The sequence below is a fragment of the Xenopus tropicalis genome, chromosome 6 (assembly GCF_000004195.4).
Source record: "Xenopus tropicalis strain Nigerian chromosome 6, UCB_Xtro_10.0, whole genome shotgun sequence".
Classification (NCBI taxonomy): Eukaryota; Metazoa; Chordata; class Amphibia; order Anura; family Pipidae; genus Xenopus; species Xenopus tropicalis.
Genome location: NC_030682.2, coordinates 103,625,847 through 103,638,090, shown reverse-complemented (window position 1 = coordinate 103,638,090; position 12,244 = coordinate 103,625,847). Strand labels below are relative to the sequence as shown.

At 37.7% G+C, this 12,244-nt stretch overlaps 1 protein-coding gene across 5 annotated transcripts in view; it reads right to left on the bottom strand.

Moving 5' to 3' along the window:
- spire1 (spire-type actin nucleation factor 1) overlaps positions 1-12,244 on the bottom strand; it is a 103,300-nt gene that overhangs the window by 24,273 nt on the left and 66,783 nt on the right. For 3 of the 5 annotated variants that reach the window (XM_031903690.1, XM_031903692.1, XM_031903693.1), the window contains exons 5-9: positions 7,227-7,310; positions 6,850-7,014; positions 5,902-5,988; positions 5,021-5,150; positions 1,731-1,772 (exon numbers count right to left, since the gene is read on the bottom strand). In XM_031903690.1, the coding sequence (XP_031759550.1) occupies positions 1,731-1,772; positions 5,021-5,150; positions 5,902-5,988; positions 6,850-7,014; positions 7,227-7,310 (508 nt within the window). The remainder of the gene's footprint in view (positions 1-1,730; positions 1,773-5,020; positions 5,151-5,901; positions 5,989-6,849; positions 7,015-7,226; positions 7,311-12,244) is intronic. The other 2 variants (XM_031903691.1, XM_031903694.1) reach the window with 1 other exon arrangement.

The window sequence follows — 12,244 nt, the reverse complement described above, 5'->3', positions numbered from 1 at the left end:
TAGTAACTGTTCCCTTAGGTATTAAATTTTTTGACCTAATATACATGTTAGATTTCAATACTGGTAAGTTACTCTAGGGGCTGATTTACTAATCCATGAATCCGAATGGGAAAAATTTGGATTGGAAAATGAACATTTTGCGACTTTTTCGTATTTTTTGGCGACATTTTTGTAGCCGTTACGACTTGCCGCATCGAATTGTTGCAACTTTTTCATAGCCATTACGACTTTCGCGAATTGTTGCGACTTTTTCATATAATGAGCGCTCGAAAAAGTCGTAAAATACTGATCATTACGAAAAAAACGCATTCGGACGCTTTTCGGACGTTCGTGGATTAGTAAATGTGCCCCTAAGGCTGATGCCTTATGGGGCCCCCTATGCTTCAAAAATCTTATTGTGTGCCTGCACCCAAAGCCATTGTGCCAGCCTGGGTGCAGGCACACAAAGTGGAATTTGGTGCAAAACTGCTCACATATGCAATTTAATGCTGAATTCTGCTTTGTATGCCCATACCCAGGCCAACACGATGGCTCCGCTTTAATAGGGGTGGATTCTAGGTCAGCTTTTATCCACAGGCAGAGAACCAGCCTCATGTGGCATCAGTCTAAGAGGCCTATATCCCCTTTTAATATGGAACTTGTACTCTACTAATACTGGCCTTGAACTTTACATCAGCATTTCCATACAAACTTGTAAAGGCAATGGGTCTAGTACAATTACATGGAGGATCTCTTCATTCATCAGTCATGCTATAGTTCAACAAAAACCAGAAAGAATTTACAGTCAGGAATACAGTTAAAGTTCTGTACATAGCACATGATTGGGAAGAACAATGACATATCTGATGAATGAACCCAAGAGTGCTCTCTCATGCTCAGGAAAGATCAGCTGCTGTTTCATGATTCCCATGAGTCTCTACAGCACCTTACAAGGATAGCATGTGATGTGTTCACTCCGACTGCATTCACATGATCACACTATAAGATATAGATACCCAGTAATTTCTTGTACATACCGTTTGAGTAAATAATGTAGACTCTAGCAAAAAAGTAATGAATTGAATATATCAATTCATCCTAGTATATGTTCAGTTACAAGAGCAGACTCCACATTGTACTTAATTAAGAAGCATAACATTTTGTGAATGGCTTCTGTCAGAGTGACTGCATTAATAAAACTGCCATTTCTGGGATTTAGTTTGCATAAAATATTATTGCATTTCAGGCACCAATAACTTGACGGACAAGACAAGATTTGGGAATATTCTATAATTAATTTTATAATGATTTCTAAAGCAAATCAAACATTAGATCAGCATAGTAAAGGCTAGTGGTGTTCGAGGTCATGTATTATGTATTAGAATGCAGTCCGTGTCAAACCAAATACAAAGACAGCATGTTTCTCATAATATATCAGTGAGTCAGCACAATGGACACTGCCAGTTTCATTTATTATCTACTACCTCGTCTTACAGGGCTTCCCCTGAATTCCATCTTGTGCTGAGCTGCTGCATAATTTCAGTGAAATCTGTGTTAGACTAGAGCGGAAGTAAAGCTCAGAGTTTGGCTGGAATTGTAGCCTTAAATTCTCCAACTTGGAACAGCAGTTATTTTCCTGACCATGAGAGAAGGAAAGCATGGAAAGTTCATTATGCAAGCTTCTGACAAAGGACTAGATGAAACACATGACAACAACCACCACCACAATATCACGCCAGGTGACTTTTTACCTGACAAGTCAAAACTGTGAGACATGCTAAGAGGCCGCGTTACTGGAAAAACAAAAATAATCTGTTAGGACAGTTATATAAACAAAAGCACATTTAGACATTTCAGATCATATATATATATATTTTTTTTTAAGCAAAATCTGAAATGGGAACAGATATTGAAGGAAATAGAAAGCAGCTTAACATGCAGCGTTTCCACCTGAACCAACTGGCACTACAGGGGGTCATTTACATTGTGAAAGGCAGGGTGCAGGGTGCTCAGTGCAAAAAAACTAATGCAACCCTCCCACAATGTTTTGCCTGGTTTCCGCTTGATTTGAATTGCTGCAAGGCTCTGTGTCTGCGCTCAGAAACTTATAGCCACCTCCATGAATACAACCCTGCCTGCATTCAGCATCACTGTATTTGTGAGGGTTGATAAACACATAGGCACCCCATCCCAACCCCCTACAGATTTCCTTACTTGGGTGTCATTCAGATATGGCCAGGTACTAAACTAAATCCAAACCCTAATTTGTAATTTCAAATTTCAATAAATGCTGTTACGTGTGAACAAAAAGTTTGTTGCATTGTTTTAAAGTCACAAGTTTTTAGCTGAACCAAATCAGATTTGCTTCTGGATTGGCATCTCTAATAAACAAGAACTTACAACTAGGATTAAATAAAAGACACTAGGTTGCTTTGACCTGCCGATAAATATACATTAATATCTGTTTATATGTATGTCAAATTGTTTTTCTTCCCATGGAAGTGCACACTGTCACGGATTTAATCAATACATTTTAGTATCATAGCTTTATTCTCTAATACCAGAGAATGACAAATAATACTAACACATTTCTTCCCAATGTAAAACACAAACATGCACAATAACATTTAAGGTGGTTTCACCAAAAGACAGACCTAAAGCTTCAATCCCATCTTCCCCATTAATAATCCTGCACTGTATGTATTTATATTTAAATCTCAATTGAAACTGAATCAAAATTGTGCAATTTCCCAGAGGTACAGAATAAAATAACCAACAGCAGTTTGTGATTACTCAGCTGTTGTCATGAGACAAGAAAATAAAGGAAATAAATGATGACGGGTTTATATTTATATATTGATATCACACTCTTGTAGGCAATGTACAGTTTGTTATGAAGAAATACTATAGGGAGGTCAGTCTGTTTCTCCACAGCAATAAAATGTTGCTTGGTTGACTATTTACAAAGTGTGGGTGGAACTCTTGTATGACTAAACAAAACACTTGATGTGTTAACCTCCAAATATGTAAACACAAAGGAAACATTTGACAGCATGTCAACCACTTTGTATGTAGCGGACCCACAAACTAATGCTGCCCAGATATGTGATCATCTTTCACATAGCAATACAAAAGCCAATAGTATGAGTTTATGATAGTATAAACTTTCCCAAACTACTTAGATCTACTAAGATTACTTTATACAATGCCATATGGTTATTCCATAACCATATAAAACTATAAGGACACAAAACATGGTGGTGTCACCTATGCTTATATGTTAAAATAGTGGGTACATTTTGTCTTATAATACATAAGGCATTTAACACTATTAAAAGTATTGTATCTACCAAAGCAGCAGCCCCCACAGCCACAGCTAAAGAGGGCCCTGCAGGCCATGTGCAGCGGAGGGATCATGGGTGACCCACGATTTTGCTCCTGTTGTGGGTCACCCGTGAGTATGTGCTGAGGGGGCCCAGAATTTTTTTTTTTTTGGGGGGGGGGGAGCCCCTGAAGTTACACCCCTGATCATTAAGCACCATTTGTAAGGATATATTTTACAGGTTATTCATGGTTCTCGTGTAATATTTGCTCACTTAGCTCAGTCAGAAACATAAAAAAATGCAGAGAAAGGATAAAAGGCATTTGTATCACGCATTTGTAATGGATTTTCCCCAAATGTTTTTCTCTTTCTGGGTAGAAGGCAATAAAATATTTGTTTATGTTACTAATGAATGGCTTAGTGTTGAGAGGAAACATCACTGAAGCAGCCTGGAAGAAAAACGAGCTCTCCATAACAGATTCATAAAATCTGTGTTGGGTAAATCTTGAAAGAATCACTTCCTTAATCATTCATGCACAAAGATGGTATGTACCATAATCAGACAGCAATTATACACAGGGTTCTGGGTATTATTTCCCCAGCACTAATCCCTAGTGCTTTAATCTGCAATCTCTGCTTCTCTTGCTGTTGCTAAACTAAAACTCTCAGCATGCAGCTAATCATATTTCTGTATCAGATCCAAAGCTGCTGTTTTCTAAAAAATACACAGTATGATCTCTGTTTAAAAAGAAAGGCAAATGTCTGGTAACATTTATAGGTGTTGTATTACTGCATATTTATAATATGACTCATCAGCTGTACTTGACGTTTCCATTTATAAAGAAATATATAATAAATTCAGGTGCAATATTTCACTAGGCAGTATATGACAGACATGTTTGCTGATTATTAACAATACATGCGGGGGCTCCTGGTTTATCCATATCAGGTCAAACGGCACAAGTTTTCTTATAACTTGTGAATGCATGAACAGAAATGATGACTTTATACATAGCTTATAAATAGCCAGTATGTCCCATGTTAAATAAATGAACATATTCATGGTAACATTGCTGGTGGATTCGAGGCACTTACAAGTTATTCTGTAACCTAAAGCAGCTACTGGAACCCAAGCTAAGATGTTACATATTGGCTATGAACTGCCACATAGTGAACGCAGGGGATAATAATCTCACATACTGATACCCTCAAAGCACCTGAAAGTAGTACAGGTAATGGGACCCGTTATCCAGAATGCTCGGGACCTGGGTTTTTCCGATAAGGGGTCTTTCCGTAATTCGGATCTCCTACCTTACTGAAAGAAATATGTAAACCATAATTAAACCCAATAGGATTGTTTTGGCTCCAATAAGGATTAATTATATCTTGGTTGGGATCAAGTACACAGCACTGTTTTATTATTACAGAGAAAAAGGAAATCATTTTTAAAACTGTGAATTATTTGCTTATCATGGAGTCTATGGGAGATGACCTTTCCATAATTTGGAACTTTCTGGATAATGGGTTTCCGGATAAGGGGTCTGATACCTGTAGTGTGACCTGCTCAGCACTGGAAGCAAACAAGGCACACAAGGGAGAAGAATGTGCTCACAGCTAGACTTTTTAAGCCCCAACAAACCTTTAACCCTATGCAGTGATTACACCTACCTTGCATATACAATTCATTGTGTATTTAGGACAATATTACCAAACTCTTACCTAATCTGCTGCGCCTAATCTCATCAGGGGAAACAGGACGCAGCTTTCGCTCTGACTTGATCTCTGCCAGGATCTGTTCATGGAGGCTTCGTGGACGGGGTGGGGTGGGTTTCAGCTTTCGAGCAGCTACCTGAAAAAAGTCAAATCTATGGACTCACTTTTCTAAGTTTAAGAGGAAAGCAAGCTAATAAAAATGATATATATAAGCAAAGTAATAAAGTGTATCAAATGCATATTTTTGAATAATAATAATGGCCAATATACATGTATAGACTACTATTGATAAGCATGTAAGCACTCCTTAGCCTAAGAGGCCGATTTATCAAAATTTGAGCCCATGAAAAAACATAACCATGACAAACCTTGTTTAACTTCTCTAACACTAGCTTATTTAATAATAAAAAAACCCCACTAAATATTCCAGTGAGATATGACAAAAGTCTCATGATTGCAAGAATCACATTGTCCGTTCATTTTCAATTAACCTTTCAAGATTTTTCTGGTGACCTTTTCCTAGATTTCTTCTTTAATAAATACGATTATTCTGGTTCTTAAGAATATTCTTGGTGTTTTTTGCTCTGTTTTTTTCTCAAATTTTGATAAATTTGTTTTTTCAGTACCACCCAGGATTTATCCAGTGTATAGTGTGGACCACCGTGTGTATATGTATGTATATGTATATTCATAAGAGGCACTTCATAAATGAGACATTTCTAGCAGGCACAGCCAGCACTGCAGGAAGCTCATGACTTGTACAAGGATTGTTTGCCAGCTGTCAGCATGGTTAATCTGCTTTGATGCAACATTGATCAAAAATAGCATTAGAGCCCATTACTACTAGAATTTCAAGGCAGATAATTCATTAAAGCAGAGATACATACAGGATTAAGTGGAGGTCTAGATCGTATAAAATCCAGGATTATTTCATGAGCACTTTTCTTTAATCGGGGTGGGATGTCACCCTGAACCTATAAAAGAACAAAAATAACAAAATGAAAATAGGGTTTGAGAGCCGGGGTATAATAGTAATTAGTAAATACTCAATAATGATAAGTCTCATTTACAAGCAATGTACATAGTTCCAGTGTGAGATAGCAGGCACCACAACTTGCACAAAGTAATGACGTGTTCATTCTAGGGCTACTTTGTGTCTAAGCATCCTATATGCACAACTGCACTCAATTTATTACAGCAGGATCAACCAACACAGTGGCACTCAGCTCAAGGCGTGTGCATGGGAAGTCATTTTGTTAAAAGGTTTTAAAACCACAAGATGTTGCATGTATTTTAATATTTGCAGTTGCAAATTTATTAGTAAATGAGCTTTTATACCAATAAAAATGTAACATGACTGATGTATAAGTGACCACCATGATATTTATCCGAACCTTCTTTTATATTTCAACATATAAATACAAGTTGCATTTCACATTTTACACTTTATAGATTTACAGTAAAGTGAGTAATATTTCGGCACATAAGCGCCTGTAGTACCTTTGTGCATCTCCACCTTAGAGTGCAAGAGCTGAAACAAAGATTCAAATAACTGTAATTCTGTTACAAAGAAAAATAATTTAACTGTTGTGTTTATTGCATTCTTTATCTCATCAAAAGTGTAACTGCCTGTGGTTCTGAGGTGGTGAATGCAAGCGGGACATAAGATGTTAGGCGACCCAAAGAATTAGAAAAAAATTATCTTTTAATACTGACAGGATAAATATCAGTGAACTTACACCTTTTTACATAGTTACCTTCATTTGTACTATTCTACCCTTTTTTAAATGTTAGCAACAACAGCACTGGTGAAAATGAATTCCACAGCAACTTACCATGACTTTCCTTAAGGTGTATCGTTTAGATCGAATATCATCCATAAGCATCTCATATGGTGTCAGCTCAAACTCTATTGGTAACAGGTCGTACTGCCGCTCTTGCACTTTCTTTAGCTTGACACCGTTCCTTAGATCCCGCATGACCTGCACCCAAAACCGAGCCTAAGGGAACATCATAATTCAACTATAATAGAGTTCTCGATCTCTCCCAGCTGAAACCTCACTATTACTTATAGGCACACATGTGTGCATACATTATTGTATCCGTTACCCAGAATGCTTGGGTTATCTAGCATTCACAGGTTTACTAGCCTTATGCATAGACTTGCTTGTGGGAACAAGCTACATTAAAGCGTTGTCCATTCTAGTCTTACCCAGTCTGCGTTTTTCAGCTCATCTAAATCAGAGCAAGCTCTGTCTGTTGTATCTCTTTCCATTTCTTGAATCTTCTTTAAACTCTAGGGCACAAATAACATGATTAGTATGCCTGCAGTATGATGACTACACATGCAAAAACAGAAAAGAAAAATAAGGATGCTTTTAAAAAAAAAAAAAAAATGATTATAGTCACACAGAATATACACCCTTACAATTTACAGTAAGTAGTACATTATTCCCTATCTATTTTAGACAAAAGCTATGGATAACTTATATAAAATATAACCTTATAAACTGTGCTTAGGGTAGTCATTAGTTATAATGGGTGCTTATTGATGTCATTTGTATTACATGACTAACTAAAACATGCGTATTATAATAATAATAATTAACTGTACCTGTTAAAATTTATGAATATTAGAAGTCAGCTTGGAGTTTGACTTCTGCCTTTATATGCTTATGGCACCAGTGCCATCGCCCTGCTTTTTATATAAATGTCTCACAAGTTTTAAAACAAAGAGTATACTTTTAGAGCAAAAAAAGAATAACCACACTACATAACAATTTCTCTTAACTTTATTTTAGGTGAACCTTCTTGTCTGATGTCCGATATAACATTGTTTTGCCTAGCGAAATATCATATAAGGCCAGAGACAGATCTCCTGATCCAATTCCAGATTTTCACAGAAAGCCAGATGGAATTTAATGAGAAAAACTCTCTCGCTGTTTATCACATGTAAATTCTATGCATACTCTATGCATTTGATGATATCAGACAGGGCCGAAGAAGCATGTGCCTAGGATGCAACTGGGGGGGGGGGGGGGGGGGCACTAGGCACGTACCTCTTCTGCCTACGCTTCTATAGTTTGGGCCCTGGACGGTCAAATACAGATGTGTTCTCTGCAGCACCCTGCACTCTCCCGCCCCCTACGCCCGCTCCGTAAGTGCACACTTGCATGTCCTCAGTAAAAGGAGCAGGGACACGCACGGGTTGTCTAGGGCACCCATTTAATTTGGCCTGGCCTTATAGCAGGACTTCAGTTCTTGAAATCAGTGTACTCGTAAAATATTAAAGGAACAGTAACACCAAAAAATTAAAGTGTATAAAAGGAACTACAGTATAATGTACTGTTGCCCTGCACTGGTGCAACTTGTGTATTTTCTTTAGAAATATTACTATAGTGAAGCTGCTGTGTAGCCATGGGGGCAGCCATTTAAAAGAGAAAAGGCACAGGTTACATAGCAGATAACAGATAAGTTCTGTACAATACAATGGTGTTTTATCTGTTATCTGCTATGTAACCTGTGCCTTTTCTCCCTTTTCCAGCTTGAATGGCTGCCCCCATGGCTACACAGCAGCTTTTTATATAAACTATAGAAGTGTTTCTGAAGCAAATGTGCAAATTTTACCAGTGCAGGGCAACAGTGCATTGTATTATGATTACTTCAAAACATTTTTATTTTTTGGTGTTACTGTTCCTTTAATGTCTATTTTATATGGTGAAGTCCTGCTATCAGGGCCGGGCCAAGTTAAACGGGCTTTAATAATCCACAATAATCTGTAGGTATCTTTTTCTCACATATGCTCAGTTAACCTATTTTATGCTCAGATTCAAGTATCGATAGCCATATTTATTATTCAGTGGCCAGTTTCCATTATACAAATCTCAGAACAATAGTCTTTGCAATAGTCAATATGGGTGACAATAATATGAGCGGAGAAAGTGTTTAGCGTTAATTGGCCTGCAGAAAAGACAGTTCTGAGTCACAGGGCTAAATTGTCTCAAAAATAATACTGTTGGACTTTTAAAGATATACAATAAAAATGGTTGTAAGGTACTGTATGGTGTTCCTGTTAGAACCGCACCAGCTCAAGGTTCTCCTGTTGCCCAGGGCCTGCGCAGTAAAAAAAAAAAGGAGGCTTATTGACTGAAGTTTGGCTTTTCAATCGAAGGCATATGTGCACCGCCCCCCCCCCCCCCCCATGAAAAAGCAGAAAGAAGACCAAATGGACCTGGGCCAGGGCAGATTTCTTCTAACAGGAGCAATAACCTGGGATTACAATTGCTGGGGGGGGGGGGGGGGGGGGCTAACATTTGGCATTCCCCCAGTGATTTCACCTTTCCTTCTCTTTTAACAAAATTTCCTAGATCATGACAGTGACATAAAATAAAACAACACTTGTGCAAGAGAATGACATAAAATGGGATTATTAAAAACAGCTAATTATGTTATGCTATTACTCATTTAAAGCAGGGGTGTGGACCTTGTTGTGCCGCAGCTTTAGCAATAATTTTAGCAATAATAATGCAAATGACAGTTACTCCAGCTGAACTAAACTTGCTTCAACTTTGGAGCAGGGCTAACTAGGCAACAATCCCACCAAAGTAAAAAAGCTAGATGGGACGCATCTGATAGATAGCTTTAATACCTTCAGACTAAACAAATCATTTTCATTTAAACACTTTTTGTTTCGCTTGTATTGTACCCAGTACGTTCTCAGATGGATTTTTCCTTTTAAATCACTGCAATTGTCTCCCACTCTGTCGCAGCAAAGCTGGTATTTTGTCCTGGCATAAAGGGGCTTTTTTTTCTGAAAACAACTGATTGGGCCCTTCTCACACAGTGTGCCCTTTCAGAGTATGTATGCTAAATGCTAATGTTTGAGATTTTCTTTTTTAAACCTAGCCAAATAAAAGCGACAGCCAAGGAAATCTCATGCTTGCAGAACAGCAGCTTATCAACAAGGGCCTTCTCATCCCACCGTGTATACACAAGCCTTTACAGAATGGGCTGGATCCCTGCCACTGAATGCATTTCTTTTCCTTCATTCACACAGACTTCTTTTTTATGATTAGGAAAACAAACTCTATTACCACTGGGGTACGCCTAATTTTAAGTGCTATTGCACAGATATTTTCTAGCACCATAACTTTTGGTGAAGTTCAAGCCATGAAAAAGCGGCAAGAACTCACTTTAGCTATGAGCTGTTAGACATGATTATTATTTGACCATGTTTGATAAGTCTGGTCATGAGAGTAAGGTCTTTCCCTCAACATCTATGTAAAGTGGGTCATGAATGCAAACCTACACTAATTAGATAAGGTAGAAAAGCAAGGGGATATTACCCCAAATAGAAGGTACACAGAATAGTCTCTTGTCAGCACACTCAAAGCATAGATCTTTGAATCCGTGCAAGTCACACAATGGCCACGTCTATCTGCCAATCTAATATGTTACTAACAGACAGAACCAGCTGGGCAATATTTTCTTTAAAAGCCTTTACTGAAATAAAACTTCTGACCTGGGCACTAGCAATGTTTCAGACCAACACCGGTCTTTTTTCAAGCTATCAAGTACCAACTAGTAGGTGCCAAATTTGGGCTAATTTGACTGTCTGGTATCCATAACTAACAAGTGAACTATGTTAGGGGCCAAGGCAGATCTATTGCAAGAGGAACACATCCATGACTTTTGCAGACAATATCAATGTTATCTGAGGCTCTATCTCTGTATATCATCATCCTACACATAAAACAGACAGGGAATGGTCTGTAAGTCATAGATAAAGTATATATCTGTCCCTCTTTAACAGGTCTTGTAGGTAGGACATAGGATTTATGAAAAATGATAAAGAATATGAACCCCACTCCCTGGGAAACTAACTAGAAACCTATATACCCTTGTGCCCTGCAGGTTAAAAATAAAAGTGTCTATTTCTACAGTGCTTCTTCACTTGTTGCAAAATAACATTCAAAGTCTCTGTCTTAGGGGTACAGAGAAAACTCCTTAACACAAACTTCATGGTAATTACAAAAGATCAAAGTATAGCGACCCACTATATAAATTAATATACATTTTGTTTTAAACAATAAAGCATTTTTGGTGCATAAGGGCTTTGCAACTGTGCTTTTTAAAGTGGTGACCCAGGGTGGGTTGGGGAGGCAGGGTGGCATAGATCAGGAGAAGACCTACATGGACCCCTGGTAGCCTTGCCAGTAATATGGTTATGCTTTCAGGGATATTGAAAACATGAGACAAGCAATCACCCTTCAGTTAAAGCAACTTCGGTTTTCTACTGCATTTGAAAACATGCAAATGCAGTTCAATATACATGAAAGGATGGAAAATGCCTTAAAGCATGGAACAGCTCTAAAAGCATGTACATACACTGCATGTAATGTAGGCTGGACAGATTTCTTGCACTTATTGTTAAAATCTTAACTAAGGTGGTTAGGTAAAATTATAAGTTAACCCTGGAAATCTGAAGAATGGATGCCAAGTCACGCTTTTATGGATAAACCTACAAAATATAAAGCAGCACAGATGAGACAGAAAGCCTATTCTCTATACACTATTATTTTGGGGAACATTAGTAACTAGTAACTGCATTCCTTTATCTCCAGACTTCTATGATTTATCCACAGAATCTGTCAAGCATCAACACAATTTTAATTGCCTGTTCTGCTTTAATAACACAAACATTCATTGTGCCTGCAACAGCTTGTCAAGTAAGATAAAACAATGATTAACCAGGACCTAAAGTTGAATATAACACTCACGATTTGAAGCATAATATTAACAACAGGTACTTTAAAAAGTAGATTGCAGCACGTCAAAATCCATGGTATGGGGATGTCTGCTATGTTGTAATAGTTTGTTCAACATACCTGGTCCAAAAATCATAGAAAACCTTATATCTGATGAGATTATCTGTATGTGTATGGCCACCTTTAGGTTAATGTCAACTACTGATTGAGGTTGCTGGGATTTGTAGTTCACAGCAGATGCACAGAACCCATCACTGTGCTACTCTCACAGAATTAAAGGGGTAGGACACCTTTAAATTAATTTTTAGTATGATAGAGATAGTAGATAGTGATATTCTGAGGCAATCTGCATTTGGTCTTCATATTTTTTTTTTTTTATACTCTGTGTTGTGCATAGGGTTCAACAATAGAGACAGCATATTTACTACTCATGTGTACATGGCTATAACCCAAAAGGGGATTC